Source organism: Pan troglodytes, chromosome 20, assembly GCF_028858775.2.
Source record: "Pan troglodytes isolate AG18354 chromosome 20, NHGRI_mPanTro3-v2.0_pri, whole genome shotgun sequence".
Taxonomy (NCBI): Eukaryota; Metazoa; Chordata; class Mammalia; order Primates; family Hominidae; genus Pan; species Pan troglodytes.
Window position 1 is genome coordinate 44,590,390 of NC_072418.2, and position 18,918 is coordinate 44,609,307.

At 44.3% G+C, this 18,918-nt stretch overlaps 1 protein-coding gene across 2 annotated transcripts; it reads right to left on the reverse strand.

Moving 5' to 3' along the window:
• Positions 1 to 2,692: 2,692 nt before the first annotated feature.
• Positions 2,693 to 17,658, reverse strand: CEACAM7 (CEA cell adhesion molecule 7). 2 transcript variants are annotated; one of them, XM_003316365.5, is made up of 5 exons: positions 17,490 to 17,658; positions 16,242 to 16,604; positions 13,167 to 13,445; positions 6,762 to 6,889; positions 2,693 to 4,123 (listed from the first exon to the last, which is right to left on the reverse strand). In XM_003316365.5, exons 1-4 carry the CDS (start codon positions 17,551 to 17,553, stop codon positions 6,798 to 6,800), a joined length of 798 nt encoding a protein of 265 aa, XP_003316413.1. In that variant the 5' UTR covers positions 17,554 to 17,658; the 3' UTR covers positions 2,693 to 4,123; positions 6,762 to 6,797. The 2 variants fall into 2 exon arrangements, with proteins under 2 accessions (XP_003316413.1, XP_524278.1); XM_524278.5 differs by having other exon boundaries at positions 2,693 to 4,143.
• Positions 17,659 to 18,918: the final 1,260 nt, after the last annotated feature.

Here is an 18,918-nt window from a genome sequence, read left to right on the forward strand (position 1 = left end):
CTCCATAAGTCAGACACTCTTCCCCCTTTTCAGCTCCCTGACTCTCACTACTGTGTGCTCTGGTCTGGCCCCAGCTCCCAGGCCATTAGTATTGGTCTAAGAAAGCAAGACCAGGACGGGTAGCTGAGAGGAAAGTCAGAGGCCACCAAGCATGAAAAGAGAGAGATGAGGCTGTCATTGCTCAAAGTCACCCACTCTGGGTGTGTTTTATGACTGTTTCTGGATTTTGAAATATTCTCCCCTTTGTGACCATTCCAGGGACTCACCCTCCTCCTATTTCCTTCTCATTGCACTTTCTGTCCTCAGTGCACCCTTTTTATGGCCAGAGACTGGCTGTATGACTAGATGACAATTCAGTGAAAGTTACTTGTTGTGAGGACTGAGAGCCAGGCCCACCCTGCTTTTTCCCAGAAGAGACTGGAGGTTCATAAAAGCCAGCTTTAATGCAGGGCTGTGCAGGTGTGAGTGTGGTATTAGGGAACAGGTGCAAAAGTGAAGAGTAAGACAGAAAAAAAAATGCTGGCTGTTCATCAAATCCTGAAAGTAGAGGGAGCAAAAATTATTCTGGAAGGTGGATGTCATTCAGGAGACCTTGGAAGACCTAGAGTGTCCTCTGCACAAATGAAGTGGAGGATGGGGTTAAATTACGGAGTTGGATGACACTCATTACCTGACTTCACTTCTCTGCCTCAGTTTTTTAAATCTGTAAAAATGGGGATGCTGACACTCAGGATTTTTTATGAGGACTGTAGCTACCTGAAAACCCCTTAGGATAGTGCCTGGTGCATAGTGAGTGCTGCATCAGTGTGAGCTATTATAGTTATGGAAATAGGCAAAGATGCCACCAGGAGCATTCAGAGTGAGGAGGTGCCTTCCAGTCAGGGTCCTCGCAGGCAGCTGGAGATGAAGATGGTTAAGGGGGCTTAAACTCCACAGTGGATGGATTGAGGAGCAGTCCTGAGAAGGAATTCAGAAGCCAACAGGCATGGAAAGAGGCCAGGGGGACTGTCATTGCTCAAAGGCCACACTGTGGGTGTGTTTTATGACTGTTACTGGCTTTGAAATCTTCTCCCCTTTGTGACCATTCCAGGGACTCGCCCTCTTCATATGTTTCTGGATTTGGAATCTTGAGCAATATTCATGACGTACAACATTCTGTGAAAAATACCTTTACCCGACAGCAGGAACAGCCAGAGTGGGTGTGGCTTCTGTCACAAATATTGTCTCCTAGGAGTCTAGGAATGTGTCCTAGGATTAAATGGTTTTGCTGAAAGCCAAGCCTAGAAATGGGCTTCAGGGGCACCTTGTGAATAGCATTTATGTTGCCAATGGAAAGCATTCATCTTTTTAAAGGAAAGCATTCATCTTAATGAACAAATCCCATCTTATGGTCTGGATCAGTATTTTTTGCCTCTGTACTATCCTTATTTATAAATTGAAAAGAGAAAGACTGAAGAACAGTGACATAAGGAAGCACATGTATGAATTAACAGGACAGAAATGGGACTAGTATGTGTAAATTAAGGGAAAGCATGTATATATTTTATGTGAACATAAAAAGGACTTCTTGTTGGCCGGCGTGGTGGCTCACGCCTGTAATACCAACAGTTTGGGAGGCAGAGGCAGGCGGATCACGAGGTCAGGAAATCAAGACCATCCTGGCTAACACGGTGAAACCCCGTCTCTACTAAAAATACAAAAAATTAGCCGGGCGTGGTGGTGGGCACCTGTAGTCCCACCTACTCAGGAGGCTGAGGCAGGAGAACGGCGTGAACCCGGGAGGCGGAGCTTGCAGTGAGCGGAAATCGTGCCACTGCACTCCAGCCTGGGCGACAGAGCGAGACTCCGTCTCAAAAAGAAAAAAAGAAAAGAAAAAGACTTCCTGCTTTAAACAGACTTCTGTGTAAAAATAAAAATAATATCCACTGCCTTGAGTGGAGAGCAGACTGCAGGACCAAAACATTCCAGCAGAGTCATGAGAGAATGGGTTGTGTGGCTTCTTTGCTAAATAGTAGGTTAAACTGAGTATGTTACTGAAGAGAAAGGAGATGAAGGAGAAGATAGGTGAGGGTGAGAGAATGTGAGATGGCAAAAGGAAAAGACTGAAAGAAAGGTTTACTAAGGGCTCATCAGGTACCAGGCTTTATGTCTAATGCCTTCCACATATTAACGTACCCATTCAAACTGTCATTTTCTGATGCAGTAAGAGTGACTCTTGTGCTGCAGATGAGAAGAGGCTGAAGTGGGTGAAGTGAGTGGTCCAGAGTCATCCAGCCAGTTCGTAGCAGAGCTGGTGTGTTTCACCTCGAAGTTTGTGCTCTTTGTGATTCAGACAGAAAAGTGAGACACAGAAGGAAGGCAAAGCAATTTTTGTTGTGGGTAAAGTTTACAGAAGTTACCTGTATTCGGCAGAATAATGGCCTCCTAAAAATGTCCACATCCTAATCCCTGGAACCTGTGCATGCTACTTTATTTGGCAAAAGAAAAGACTTTGCAGGTGAGATGAAGTTAAGTTTCTTGAGATGCGAGGTTATTCTGGATAATTTGGGTGGGCTCAGTGTAGTCAGAAGGGTCCTTGTAAGTGAAAGAGAGAGGCGGAAGGGTCAGGGTGAGAATGATGCAGCCAGAGAGACTCCACTGGCCATCACTGGCTGTAAACATGCATCGAAAGACAAAATTACAACAAATTCAGTTATAGATCCAATTGGCTTTTATTTGTGATTCATGAATCAGGGCAGTTTCCATTCTGCAAAATATAGTGATAGCTCCTACTGGGCAATACAACAGTAGAGTTTTGTAAAATGGGAATCCAGGAACAGAAGAATATAAATAAATTGATTTAAATAAACTGACTGGTTAATTTCAGAATACTTCATATTACTTTTTTCTAAGAGTTAAAGCAGAAAGGACTTTCTTACTGTGCTGACTCAGACAGCCTGGACTCTCCTGTTTTTAGGAAAATTTTGTCTGTTCTGGGATCTACCTGCTTCCTCAATGTTTCAGTGTGAGTATATGGCATTTAGCATGACTGGCTCCATTCTGGAGTCACCAGGCTGTCACCTAAATGAGAGTTTGACTAAACATAAGGCATTAACACTACTGTCAGTTACCGTCATTTTGGACTTCCATCATTCATAGGTTATGATGTCCTCCTAATCATACATTTATTTGAGTTTTTGTCATTCCAGCCAAAGAGAGAATATTTGACATTTGACGAATGGCTGCATGCAAACATTTAAAGGTTTTAGAGAATACAGCACACCAGGGTAACTAATATTGTGACAATCAGGAGGATCACACCAAGAGTTTGGAGTATGATCCATAGGCAGAGACCCCATGAACCAAACCAAATAAAAGAGAATAGATTAAAGAATGAGCCACATGAGAAGCCTACCCATTTTAACCAAGCAGCATATTTGTTAATTTTTGCAACTGAGTCTCTATAGTACCCACTGTATTTATTTATGTGCAACAAGAAGTGTCAGCAACTGCACAAACTCCTCCCTGTTCAGCTAGTAGGGAGCAATTCTGTTATCTGGCATCCCATGGCTGGGTTAAATTAAAACAGGGCGTGAGAACAGGTGAGTCTAGAGGTCTAACTCTAAAAGGGACCACCGTGCATTTGAATAAACAGTTGTATTAGGGATGTTGTTAAAGTTAGCCACTGGGCAGAATAAAGGATCCCTTAGGTCAAATATTTGGGTTTGACATGATGACATGACACATCCAACACTCTGTCAAATTACTTGCACAAGGCGCTGATTGTGAAATTCTAGTTACAGCATTATCTTACCAAATTAAAGAGGCAGGCATGAGCAGGGAAAAATGGAGTGGGATAAGAGCCTCGTCACGATGAGGCTTGGGACATCTTGGGAAAAACTGTCCACAGCATGAAGTCATCAACTTCTTGTCCTGGTTGGCAATTTGAGTGTCTCTAGTTATGGTGTTGAACATTTTGGTGAGCTCTGAGTGGCCCACATCTCAGGCATGAGGGTTTTTCCTTGAAATTTACATTGAGTTGTCCACCTCCAGCTTATAGGTCTTCAGGAAGAGAGCAGGTCTTATACTTAGTGATGCCACAGGAGAAAATGGGATTGAAGGAGCTAGAAGAATCCAGTCCAGTCTACAGGTGGATAATAAAAACTTGAAAACAAAATACAGGGCTACAATTTGATAGCAGTTGTATTATAGTCTTTCTTCTGAACATAATTTTTCTCTATCTCTCCCTGTTTCTACCAAAGTTAATCAGAGTAAGACTAATCTGTTTACAAAATAGGTAGAGTCTCATCAGACTTGGTCTGATTCTTTATATAAGAAGTATAGCAAGAATAGCGATTGACCACATAGCATCTTTTTAAGTTTGCTTTGCTGGAAGGTTTGATAAGGAATCTCAGATTCAACTTTTAGAAACCTCTCAGCACTAGGAAGCCAAACCAAGGCTGACTTCAGACTTTGCCTGCAGTACCTCAGTACCTACGGGTTCATTCTATGTATATTTCCAAATATGACATCCCAGCCAAAGCCTTGGTAATATAACCAGCATTTTTAAATGTATCCTGTTATAAACAGAACAGATTCTTATTGAACTTATGCAAATAACTATTTTCATAACAATGTGAACACCCATGAATACTTGCCTGATTCTGGATGGAAAATGTAGGGAGAAAAATTAATGTTTCAATTTTTGTTCACAAGTTGTATTTTACCAAGTTTCTGTAAGCTATAGATAGCTTAAAAGAAAAATGTTCCTTCAAATTTGGAAAACAAAACATTTAAAGAATCATCAAAACTTCAACTAAAAATTCATAAAAACATTATCCTCATTAGTTCATCTAGTCCCATGAAATTAATTTTTTGTTCTGCTTGATCTTGATTGGCAGTTTCATGAAGATATCTCTTCATTAAAGTTTTGGAAATTCTTAGCCCAATGGTATGATTTAAAGTTATCAGAAACTTGTATTCAAGACAACTTGTCAGAGTCTTAGCCATAAATCTCCTTGGAAAAGAAGCAGTTTTGGACTGTAACCATTTCCAAGTGCTTTTAGAGAAGAATCAAAACAACTGTCTGTGAATGACAAAGACTTAAGATGGCAATGGTTAAAAATCTGATAAGACTTCAGATTTGATAGATTTGATGATAATGACACCACTCACAAACAAATTTGGTTATTTCTGTGGCATGTAACACTATGACTGACAAAATATTAGATTTCTAGAAATCTCATATAATTTTTGAAACATTCACATCAATAACATACCCGCAAATATAACTTAGAGAAGGTTTGGCATCACTTGTCATTTGACAGTGTTTTCCATATAATTTAACATATCAATTAAGGTGAATTTCCATCTCGCTTCTGTTTCTCAACTGGATTACTGAGTTCAGGGCATAGCCCATTAACAAATATGGCCAACAATGTATAAGCTTATGTATGTTGAAAAAGTTCCCCAGGTAATTTTGATACATACCCCTAGCTACAAACCATTGATTTAAGCCCAAGTCCTGCTTACCAGAGCAGGGGTTCTGCATCCTGCTTGCACATTAGTAGCATGTGGGAAGGCTTAAATAATAACGCCTTGGTCCCACTCTAGACCATTAAATCAAAATGTATGAGCAGAGCCTGGAAATCAGTTGTTCTTTTAAAAATTTCCCAGTGATTCCAGTGTGTAGCCATATTTCCCATTAGATTTCTCTTTCTTCTTGTGGAATTTATCTTTTTCTATTTTGGTATTACAATTATTTTTCATGTCTTATTTTTTGGAGACAGGATCTTGCTCTGTTGCCCAGGTTGGAGTGCAGAGGCACAATCATAGCTCACTGCAACCTTGAGCTCTTGGGCTCAGAGGATCCTCCCACCTCAGCTTCCCAAAGCACTGGGATGACAGTTGTGAGCCAATGCACCTGGCCCTTTGTCTTATCGTCTGTCTTAGGCTTTATGTTCCCTGGAGTAGGGACCTTGCCTTCTTCATTTCTGTATCTTTCATGAACACATGAATTGGTTATCAGGAAAAGATTCTCAGCCACGCTTAGGTTGTGTCCTGAGTCTCAGGTTCACATACTAATGCTACCATCTTTGTCCTCCACAAGGACAGAGGTTGCTTGTGATGAAGGGTGTGGGTAACTCCACAATGCAGGTGGTGGAGGAAGGTTACCTTGTTTTTAGACATAACATTGGAACTAAGAATTCTATGTGTATATGGGGTGGAAGGGCAGGGATGTATAGGAAGACAGATCTAATTAGGATGGAGAAATTATACTCAGGAGTAGTGGTAAAGGAAGTAAAAAGGATTCATGAAGAGAAGAAATGTGAACTTATCTAATGGGCTAGAGTAGGCCCCTGCAGGTTCTTGAGTAGGTGATTTTAGGAAGGTAATGAAGTAGTCATATGCTAGGAAGCATTCAAAGACTAGAGAAAAGAAGTCAAGCAGGACTTCAAGCAGTTGTTGAGGTTTATGGGAATGGAGAGAACAGCACAAGTGAAAGATGTTTTAAAAAGGACCAAGAAGCTTTCACAATGTATTGAATTGGGGAAACAAATGAGCAGAGGCTGGGAGTAGTCATGTCTAAGAGACAGTGGAGTACAGGAAGCATGAAGACCAGGGAAGAAGAGACCTGCAGGAATTAGTGCTTAGAAGCAGGAGTTTAGTGGGAGGAGGAGGAGATCTAGTCCCAGATACAGGTGAAGAAGTCCTTTCCCTCTCCCAAGCGTGGCAGTCAGCCCTGCAGGAAATAGGATAAGAGGAAAGGTCATAATACCTACCACTCTTCCCGAAATGCAGAAACTACACCAAGGCTGCTATATCAGAGCCATCCCAGCCAGTACTCCAATCATGATGCTGACAGCGGTCCCAGCTGAGAGGTCAGGCGAACTTGCTTGTACTGACTCATCTGTCATGGAAAGAAAAGAGAAGGAATGAAGTTGATCTTATTTTACAGGGAAGTCCCCCAGGAACCAACTCTCAGCATGAAGTCGTTTCTATTTGTTCCTTCAAGGAATACATTATTTTTGTGGGAAGGTTGCTGGGTGATGATCATCCAACTAAATTCTTGCAGGTTTTTCATCTCACCAGGTTTCCAGGTTGATGGTCAGTCTTCTGTCAATTCCATCCTGACCTTTTTACACTCAGATATTTTTGAAGCCTTTGAAATTTGAGAAAGACTGATTGCTAATCTTGTATGTCATTAAAACTTCCCACTTTTTCATGGTTGCACTTTTTTCCTTAGTGTCTCAGTTGTGGCAGTTAGTGCATTTTGAATTCACCACCTCCTTTGCACAGAGACCTCACTTCCCATGGGCTCCCAGCAGGTGTGTGAAAGCAAGTCAAGTTCTGCAAGACTGTTTTGCTCTGAAAGGTGATGGGCTTGAGGAATTCCCAACAGTCTTGCAGAAACTCTCTTCGAACTGCACTGCAATCTAAAACTTTCTTTTTTTTCTCTTTCTCCTCCACAGGCATCACATCTGCATCATGATCTGAGGGCTCTCCCAGGCTCCTCCCCCTCCCAGCCCACTTTCCCTCACAGGTGTTTTTCCCTCAAAATTATATTGCATGTCTAATCCCATCTTGGCTGCATCTCTCTGAATGAAAACTAACATACTAGGCTTGAGACTTCGTATTTAACTCTGTTCTTTTCCCTCTCCCATATTAATCAGTAACCATGTCCCAGTGGACTTTTTGTGTAATGCCTGTTTCTCCCATGTATATGTATATGTATATGTATATGTATATGTATATGTATATGTATATACGTGTGTATATATGTGAATATATATATGCACATGTATATATAATACCTTCTGCATCTGTTTCTTCTTTATTTCTGTTGCAATAATTTGGGCTTAATTTCTCATCAGTCATCAGTCAACTCAGACTGATGATTAATAATCACTAATATTAGCTACTGTTGAGGGGTGCTTCCTATGTGTCAGGCCCTGTGTTAAATTATTTACATGTATCTCATTTGAGCTGTAAAATAATACTGTCAGGTAGAAAATAGAGGTGGCTTAGAGTGGTGAAAAAACTTACCCAATGTCATACAGCTAGTGACAGGCGGATCTAGGATTTGACTCTAAGACTACCTGACTTCAAGGCTAATAATAATGGTAGCTTTAACAGCAGCTAACATTTATGAAACAGTTCCTCTGCATGTGGCATTTTGCTGAATGTTTCATTGATTATTACATTAAATCTTCAAAACAATACTGTGAAGCAGGCACTCTTATTGCAATTTTCAGTTGTGGAAACTAAGGCTCAGAGAAGTTAAGAATCTTGTGCAAGAAATGTATAACTATAAATACATACATTTAAAAAGAAGAAAGATCTGAAATCAACAACCTGGCTTTACAACTTAAGGATATAGGAGAAAAACAAATGAAACCCAAAGTTAGCTAATGAAGGAAATAATAAAGATTAGAGTGGACTAGAAAAACAATAGAGAAAAGCAATGAAACCAAAAGGTGGTTCTTCAAAAAAGTTCAACAAAATTCACAACCTTTAATTAGATCGACTAAGAAAAAAAATGAGAAGATAGAAATTACTCAAATCAGAAATGAAAGTGATTACTACCAATTTTACAGAAATAGTAAGTGTTATGAGTATTATGAATAATTATATGCCAACAAGTTAGAGAACCTGGATGAAATAAATTCCCAGAAACATAAAACCTTCCAAATGGAACCATGAAGAAACAGAAAATCTGAATAGACTAATAACTACTAGGGAGACTGAACCAATAAAACATTTGACAAAATTCAACATTCTATCATAGTAAACACACTCAGATTATAAATAGAAGGAAACTACCTCAAATATAATAAAGGCATTATCTGAAAAGCCCAACGCTAACATCATACTCCAGGGAGAAAGACTGAAAGCTTTCCCTCTAAGATAAAAACAAGACAAGAATGCCTAGTTTTACCACTTCTATTCTATGTAGTATTGGAAGTTCTAGTAAGAGAAAGTAGGCAAGAAGAAAGAAAATAACATCCAAATCAGAAAGAAGTAAAATTAACTTTGTTTGCAGATGACAGGAACTTACATGTAGAAAACCCTAGAGATTAAAACAAAATTTTAGAACTAATAAACAGATTCAGTATAACTGCAAGATACTAAATCAACATGCAAAAATCAGTTGAAATCAGCTGTATTTCTTTTTTCTTTTTTCTCTGTCTCTTTCTCTCTCTCTCTTTTTTTTTTTTTTTTTGAGACAGAGTCTCATTTTATTGCCCAAGCTGAAGTGCAGTAGCATGATCTCCGCTCACTGCAACCTCTGCCTCCCCAGTTCAAATGATTCTCCTGCCTCAGCCTCCCAAGTAGTTGAAATTACAGGCGTGCGCCAACACACCTGGCTAATTTTTTTTTTTTTTTTTTTTTTTTTTTTTAGTAGAGACAGGGTTTCACCATATTGGTCAGGCTGGTCTCGAACTTGTGACCCCAAATGATCTGACCACCTCAGCCTCCCAAAGTGCTGGGATTACATGTGTAAGCCGTTGCATCCAGCCAAAAAACAGTTGTATTCCTATGCACTTACAACGAACAATCTGAAAAGAAATTAAGAAAAAAATTGATTCACATTATCATCAAAAAGAATAAAGTTCTTAGGAATATACTTAACCAAGGAGGTGAAAAAATTGTAAGCTGAAAATTATAAAATGCTGCTGAAAGAAATTAAAGAATATATTAATAAATGGAAAGAAATTCCATTTTCATAGATTGGAAGACCTAATATCATTAAGATGATAATATTAATGCAATCCCTACCAGAATCCCAGTGGCATATTTTGCAGAAATAGAAAAATCCTAAAATTCATATAGAGTCTCAGGACTCTAAATAGCCAAACAATATGAAAGAATGAAGATGGAGGACTCACACTTCCTGATTTCAGAATTTACTACAAAGCCACAGTAATCAACACAGTGTGGTACTGGCATAAAGGAATACATAGAAACCAATGGAATAGAATGGAGAGCCCAGAAACAAATGCTTGCATTTATAGTCAAATTATTTTTGACAAGGGTACCAAGACCATTCAATAGGGAAAGGATGGTCTTTTCAACAAATGATATTGGGACAGCTGGATATCCATGAAGAAGGATGAGTTGAATCTTTACTTAACACCATATAAAAATTAACACCATATAAAAATTAACCCAAAATGGATCAAAGACCTAAATCTAAGAGATAAACCTATAAAACTCTTAGAAGAAAACACAGGGGGAAAGCTTCATGACATTGGATTTCACAATGATTTCTTGGCTATGACACCCAAAGCACAGGCAACAAAAAAAAAACAGACAAATTTGACTTCATAAAAAATAAGATCTTCTCTACATCAAAGGACATTATCCAGAAAGTGAAAAGGCAACCCATGGAATGGGAGAAAATATTTGCAAATCATATATCTGATAAGGGATTAATTCTCAGAATATATAAAGAACTAATATAACTCAACAGCAAAAACCCAGAAACTCAATTTAAAAATGGGCAAAGGACTAAAACAGAGATTTCTCCAAGGAAGATATGCAAATGGCCAATAAGCACATGCAAAGATGCTCAACATCACTAATACTTAGAGATATGCAAATCAGAACCACAGTGATACACCACCACACACATGTTAGGATGGCTTTGATTTAAAGAAAGAAAAGAAAACACAAAACATGTATTTTGAGGAGGTGGGAAAATTGAAACTCTCATGCATTGCCGGTGGGAGTGTGAAATGGTGCAGCCACAGTGGAAAATGGTAGAGCCGTTTCTCAAAAAAATTAAGCAAAGCATTACCATTTGATGCAGCAATTCCACTTCTGGTCATATGCCCAAAATAATGGAGAGTAGGGCTTTGAAAAGATATTTGTACACCCATGTTGATAGTAGCATTACTCACAATAGCCAAAATGTGGAAACAGCTCAAAAGTCCACCGAACGATAAGTCAAGAGGCAAAATGAAATATATCCACACAATGGAAACTCATTCAGTCTTAACAGGTAATAAAATAAAATAAAATGCCGAGCATTTACACACTCATGAGACTCAAATTCTGATACATACTACAACGTGAATGAACCTTAAAGACATTATGCTAAGTGAAATGTGGCCAGACACAAAAGGACAAATTTTATATGAGTCTATTGATGTGAGGTACTTATTAATAAAATAGCCAATTACAGACAGACAGAAAGTAGAATGATGGCTACCAGGGACTAGGGTTAGAAGGAGTGGAGAGTTACTGTTTATTGAGTGCAGAGGTTTAGCATGGTGAGTTGAAAAAGTTCTGGAAATGGATAGCGGTGATGGTTGCACAACAGTATAAATACAATTGATATCACTAAACCATACTTTTTTTGGAGACAGGGTCTCACTCTGTCGCCGAGGCTGGAATTCAATGGCGCAATCAAGGCTCACTGGAGCCTCGACATTCTGGGCTGAAGTGGTCCTCCCGCCTTAGCCCACCAAGTAGTTGGAACTACAGGCCATGTGCCACCATGTTTCGCTAATTTTTTGGGAAGACAGGGTTTCACCATGTTGTGCAGGCTGGTATTGAACTCCTGAGCTCAAGCGAGCCACCCATCTCAACCTCTCGAAGTGCTGGAATTACAGGCATCAGCCACCGTGCCCAGCCCTAAACCGTATATGTAAAATGGCTAATATGGTAAATTTCAGGTTATGAGTGCTTAACCTTTATGAATATATAGTGGCTGGTACTCTTATCCTCGCTATTAAATACACACTTTGTGGCCCTGCCCCTTCCCTCCCTTGCAGAGTCCCGGTGGCTGAATCTCCCTATTTGTCCAAATGTTCATCCCTAGCTGTGCTCTGTGCTGTGTCCACAGCATCATACAGCCGGTGACTTCAGAGCCAGGCCACAGTTCAAGAGTCTGCCCCAGGGCTCCCTCTCTTCCCAGTTCCCTGAAGCCTGACCCAGGAGAGGCTCTGCCATTGATTGACAGCTCAATTTAGCCAGATTCAGGACAGGTCGCCCAAGCACCTTCTCCACACACCCAGGTCCCACCCCAGGTGGAGTCAGGGCAGGGCCAGTCACCAGGTGAGCCGGGAGCAGAGCAGGGAGCAGACTCTGAGCTGCTCCTCCCTCGTCCAAGGGGTTTCCTCCTCTCATCTGGGGAAAAAGTGTGAGATGTTTCAAAGCCGCCTTCTTCCTTGTAGCTCATGAATTAGGCAAAAGAACACAAAGAGGTGACAAAAAGGGACGTATTGGTGACCGAGAGAACCCTTAAGGACCCTTCCTGCTTTTCCCTCTGTGAAGCTCTTTCCACTACCTGGGGCTTTGGGGCTGAGGGAGCCCCCTCCCCACATTCCAGGCTGGATCCATAATCAGCCATGAGAAATTACTGAAGTACAGGGAGGAGGGTCTGCAGAGACAGAGTGAGAGGGTTCAGGGGGGAGAATTTGGGATCTGCTTGTGCCCATGGGACACAGGCTAGAAAAGAAAAGTTTTTTCAGCTCTTCCTTAACACCAGAGAGACCCCATCTCAAAATATGATGCCAACGGTCCAGGGATCCATGTACCACGGACTGTGATCATCTTGACTGTGGTACTATTGCGGTCAGTGGCCAATTTGTGGGCATAGCAGGTATAGGATACCCTATTCTTTGCAGTGCTTTGGGGATAAAGAGCTCTTGCATGTGTTGCAGAAGGTTTCCATTACTCAGCCAAAAATACGGAGAGGGTGGGTTAGAGGCCACATGGATGAAGAGTCTAAGGTTTGCTCCTAACTCGTAAGATATATCTGGGGTAGAAGGGGTGTCCAAGCCACCCGGAGCAAAGAGAATAAAGCCGTAAGTGATGTCCTCAGAGGGAAGCGGAAGCTCCTGGTCCGTGGAAGGGCTGCACTGTCCCTCTTACCCAAATCACAATCCTGAAGTCCCAACCAAACCCCGATGTGTTCACTGAGCCTGAGACATTCACCTGTTTCTCCCATCACAGGCTGTGGACCCTGAGCCTCCCAGGACAGGAGCAGCCCCTCCTCTCATATTCTTGGTCAAGGCTGGGTCTGCCCAGGTTTGCTTGTGGCAGAAAGTCATGGCCAGCCTGGGTGCCTAGAGGTGAGGGTCTGTGTACTTGGACCTGAGAGGGACTAAGAGGCCTGGTCTCTGGCTGCATGGATTTGGGCTGTCAGCCTGGGCCACAGAGGAACAGAAGATACTCACGGCGGACATTCAGGGTGACTGGGTCACTGCGGCTGGCACCCACTGGGTTCTGTATTTCACATTCATAGGGTCCTATGTCATTCTTTGTGGCGCTGAGTAGAACGAGGGTCCTGTTGTCAATGGAGAGCAGCAGCCTGGGACTGACCAGGAGGCTCTGATTGTTTACCCACCACAGGTAGGTTGTGTTCTGAGTCTCAGGTTGACAGGTTAAAACCACAATATCTTTGTTCTCCACCGGATTGAAGTTGTTGCTGGTGATGGAGGGCTTGGGTGGCTCCGCTGTGCAGATAAGAGAGAGAAAAGATTGCCCTGTGTGGCACCCTTGGTTCCCCCACGGGCATCTTTCAATCAGAGTTGGCATCTCCCACCTCTAAGCCCACTCAAGTCCTTAAAAGCCCACAGAAGGTGTGTGTATCACAAGACAGATGCACAATGATCTGAGAGCTCAGACACTGTGAGGCTGCCTGATTTGTCTTAGAGAAGCACAGACTTTCTCAAGTGTAAATTGTGCAGCAGCGTTGGCCCATGGACAGACCCAGGACCATCAATCACAGCCACTGGTGCCTCTCCTGGTCCTTTCCTGATGGCTGCCTACCTGGCCCTTTGGGGTCCTCACCTCGAATGGGCAGGAGCTGAGTTCCTTCCAGCTGAACACTCCTACACCACCCAGCCAAGGGGTGTTTCTCTGAGCCTTTTTTTTCCAAGGATATCCCAGAGATGGGTGATGATAACAATGGGTGTTTGAGCAGACATAGCAGAGGAGACCAGGAAAAAGTCTAGAGGTGAGTTTAGTACTCAGACTGCAGGGCCTCCAGGTGGGGCAGCTCTACCCGGGTGTTTGATGGTGACTGACAAGAGCTAGTGACCGCCAGGAAAGTGCAGCAGAGTCCAGAAGAAGATAGAGAAGGGGTGAGTGAGACAAGCAGGGGCTGGCTGAAAATCTGAGGATTCTCAATGACATAACAAGAACAATGAAGACAAATTAGGAGAAGAGATGTGTGTTATGTTAGGAAATTTACAAAGAGCTCCCTGTCCCCAGCTCCTGTGCAGTCAGCAAAACGGAGGAAATCCCAACACAGGCATGAGAAATGCTTTCTTCCTTTTCTCTCGACCTACGGAAACACAACAAGAGTTTGATCAAATTCATCTAAACTAGGCAGAGTCTAAGTGAGATGCCAGTGGCTGGTGCAGTTCCCATTCCAAGGGACCCGACCTTATGACAATGGTGTCATCATGAGGACACAGGTGTATGTGGAATGGACAGCAAACCCATCAGACAGCACCTGCCTAGGCCGCTGCACCTGGAGGAGGTCCCGGGAATGACTGGAGGACCTTAGCCCCACAGCAAGACGAGGATGGAGTTGGTAGTAAAATGGGTGGAATGAACCCATGGGCTTTGGGGACTGCACACCTGTCCTGCCTCTGGCCCCCTGGTGAGTCAGTGTAGAGAGCAGATAAAGGAGTTGCTCATCCCTGTCCCATGGCCAAGCATTTACACAGTCATGAGACTCAACACCTGGGTGGCTTCTTTTTTTTTTAAGATCCAGGGATCTTGCTATGTTGCCCAGGCTGGTCTTGAACTCCTGGGCTCAAGACACCCTCCTGTCTCAGTCTCCCACTGGGGTGGCTTTAGGGGCAGGGGATGAGAGGGGTGGAACATGGGTCTCAGTCCCTTGGAGGGACAGGGAACAGGTGCCAGACCTCCTAGGATCCTGCATCAGGTTCCAGTCTCTGAAGAGATTATGGATCATTCATTCCTTCATTCATTCCCTCCCTCCTTCATGAGAGAACTACTGAGCGAATGTGTGTCTCACTTTGGGCCCTGGCATGTGCAGGGTGTGAGTGGGGAGAGAAAGCAAAGTCCTCTCCTTTATCCTCCTGTGGGAGTGACACCAACACATCAGGAAACACAGGATTTCAGGTCCAGTGAGGGTAGGAGTGTGAATCTAAGGGAGAGGCCTGGACATTCCCAGCACTGACTCTGATAGTTGAGGCAAGAGATTCAGTTCTAGGTAAAAACTAATTCTCTATTTGTTCCTCACTCCCTAGACCAGAATCTCCCACTTCTGGCTTGGATGCCTAGGAAGCAAGCTCTGTGGCTACAAAGACCTGGGGACTCTGATGTGACTGTCCGGTCCGTGAGACCCTGCCTCAGTGGCTGTATTTCCTTCTGCCTCAGTTTCCTTTAACAAAATGAGATAAAGTGTAAATGGTCTCTGGCTTGCCTTGTTGTCTGTGAATTCACCTTAAAATAATCACAATTACCTGGATGAGAGCCCTGTGTAGAAGAGCTGCCCAAACAAGCAGGATCTCTGATTGTTTGCCTCCAGGAGTGGGTTATTTGGACCTGATTCCTGGTGTACAAAGAACTTACAGCCGAAACTTTCTTCTTCTTTTTCTCCCCCTGAGGACACTGACTCCCCTAGGACCTCTCTTAAGTTCCTCATCCAGGGGGACTGAGGTCCTAGTAATCCTGTTCATCTGTCCTCTCCAGGCTGAGTCTCAGGTGAAGGATGAGGCTCTGTTCTTGCCCAGATGAGGCCCTGGGGGTGACCAGGCTGGTGACCAGCTCCACGAGCCATGATCCTCAAACAGCTCAAATCCTTGCTCTCAGTCAGTTCAGCCCAGGAGGCCACAACCCAGCCCTGACACAGGTTCCTTAGGGTCACCTGGAGTCAAGAGCCCTGAGACAGGGATCTGGGACTTGTGCTTCCAGGGCTGAGCTTCTCTGTGAGGATTCCAGGGGACCCCTCAGGCCAGGCTCTGACCCAGTTCTCCAGGGTCTTTTTCAGGGGGAGGGCACAGAATCTTGGCTGAGACTGATCTCCCCCTGCTGAGTCCCCCCCCATCAGACTGTCCTTCCTCTGCAGCAAGTATCTGCAGGATCTGGATGCAGGAAAGGGATTCTGGTCTGTAGAAGTTTGTCTCCCCCATGTGTGTCCTTCACTAAATGCCCAAACTCCAACACTGGATAAAATGTAGATGGGGACACAGGCACAACCCAGGCCTGACAATCCCGTGTGTATGAAGTAGAACTGGCCCCCAGCACCCAGAAGTCATGGAGGTATCACTCACAGAATACGTAGAATTGGCTGGTTACTTCTTCATTCACAAGATTTTCTTTTATAACGTGTAGGGTATAGATTCCTGCATCATTGTGGGTGACGTTCTGGATCAGCAGGGTTCCATTGGGGTATATTGTCTCTCGACCGTTGTGTGCGGGCCCTGGGGCATTTTCTTGACTTCTATTTTTTACATATCCTATAATTCGATAGTTGGCATGCACCCTTTCCCCTTTGTACCAGTTGTAGCCATAAAGATTCTGGGACTCATTATGGACTACTAGAAGGACCTCCTTCCCTTCTGCGACATTGAACGGCACGACATCAATATTGGTCTGGGCACTGTTTGGCAGGTTCCAGAAGGTTAAGAGTGAGGCTAGGAGGGGGAGAGAACATCAGTCAATATTGGGACCTATGTATTGGGGTGGAAAGATGGGGCCCTGGATCCTGAGCAGGTCTCTTCACCCACCCCCATCTTGAAGTAAGTGTGTGTGTGTGTGTGTGTGTCCTACTGGATCAATGTCAGCAGCATGACCCCTATTTCTTCAGCACCTCTGACCTTACATTTCCCTGTTCGGAATCCTCTTCCCCAGGGATCTGCAGGGCTCCCTCCATACTGCAGGACCTGCTTACATCAGGGCATCCTTGGGAGACCCCTTCCCTGACACCTTCTCTAGAAGCCCTGGGTGTTCCATTTCTGACATTTCCCTGCTCTATTCCCTTTAGAGCTCTTGTCAACACCTGGCTTCACATTCTAGATCTCTTTGCCTGTCTGTCTTCTGCCCCATGAGAGCGTGAGCTCTGTGAGGGCAGGGACTTGTGTGATCTGGATTGCACCCCAGTGCCTGGAACAGGCTGCAGGCTCCAGTAGATGAGTTCATGAGAGTTCCCAGGGCCCTCCCTCCACATCCTGGGGTTTATTTTCCAATGCCTGAGGTTGGTGGCTAGGGACAATGTTTTATGCCCTGGTTATGTTTTTATTTGAAGTGTCACATGATATAGTTATTATTATCATATTTCAAAATGTAGCAGCTAGTGATGATTAACCAGGAAAAGAGAACATGTGAGATTTTCTTGACCCTTTCCAATTCCAGTCCAATGTGATTTTCCTGTTCTGGTTTCCTGTCCCTGTCTGGTGTCTTCTCCCAAAGGACTTCAACAGAAGCCCTTTGTCCCCTCTCAGAGCCCCGTCCTCCCAAGGAGACCCCAGCCAGTCTCTCTGGCCCTCCTCCCACCCACTCCCAGGAAGTCCTCCCCTCACCTGTGAGCAGGAGCCCCTGCCAGGGAATGCACACTCTGTATGGACAGGCTGAAGGGGACCCCATGGTCTCTGCTGCCTGCTTGTCCTCTGTGGAGAAGAGCTTGGGCTCCAGGAACTCTCTTGTCAGGGCTGCTGTGACTGTCAGCTCTGCTGTCCTTCCTACCTCTGTGCTGAGCCTCCTCCCAGGGCAGGAGCACTTTCCAAGATCACATGGTCCAGGGGTGGGGTCTCTGCTCAGGAGTCCTCTGTCCCCTCCCCTCTCATTCCTGCCTCTTTTGTCCCTCTTCCTCTTTCCCTTTTGTCTATATTCAGTTCCCGATACAAAGCTTTGCGTAGCAAGGCTGATGGACCCCTGTCCCCTGGGAGGACAACCAACCTTTCCCAGTGCTGACCGATGCTGTGTTCTGGCCTTGGGTCTGTCACACCAGGGGGATTATTTCTCTTGTGACAGAGAAACCCAGCTGGGCCTTGGGTTTCTGCTGGGATGATGCCCAGCAGGAAGGTGACAGAGGTGGCTCTGGGGGATAGAAAGGGGTTCACTGGGGGATAACTGGGGAGGGACCAGCCCTCTGTCTCCAGTGTCACCAGCCTGGCCTCTGACCCAGGCACAGAAACCAAGGCCCAGGGGTCTCAGGAGGAGCTACAGCTCCTGGGTGTGGAGGGAGGTGTCTGGTGTGTCCTGGGAAGAGAGCTGTGGTGGAGGGAGGTGTGTGGCTCTGAGCTCTGCTGTCCTTGGGGAAGGCTTCAAGGAAACCCTCCCTCTCCCTGTCTTTTGGATGTGCTGTGGCTCAGGTCCTTTCCATGTTCTACCTGACCTGGAAGCCTCTGTCTGGCTGACAGTCCTGTGGTCACCCCGCCTTCCCCATGGGTGGTGCCAGGAAGGAATGGGGAGCTGCACAGAAACCCCTGGCAGAGCAGGGTCTTCAAAGGCCCCAGGAAGGAAGAGGTGGGACACAGCAGGAACGCGTGAAAGACAAGAAGGGTCTGTTGGAGCAAGGAATGGAAACCAGGCTCCACCTTCACCACCTTAGCAAGGCCAAGTTCATGTCCAGGGGAATTACAGCTGACCTTCGAACACACAGATTTGAACACACAGGTCCACTTACATGCCGATGTTTTTTTGTTTGTTTGTTTGTTTGTTTTTTGCTTTTTTTTTTTTTCCTGAGACAGAGTCTCACTCTGTTGCCCATGCTAGAGTGCAGTGGCACGATCTCAGCTCACTACAACCTCCACCTCCCGGGTTCAAGTGATTCTCCTGCCTCAGCCCCCCGAGTAGCTGGGACTATAGGCACCCGCCACCACGCCTGGTTAATTTTTGTATTTTTAGTAGAGGCGGGGTTTCACCATGTTGGCCAGGCTGGTCTCAGACTCCGGACTTCAAATGATCCACCCACCTCAGCTTCCCAAAGTGCTGGGATTACAAGCATGA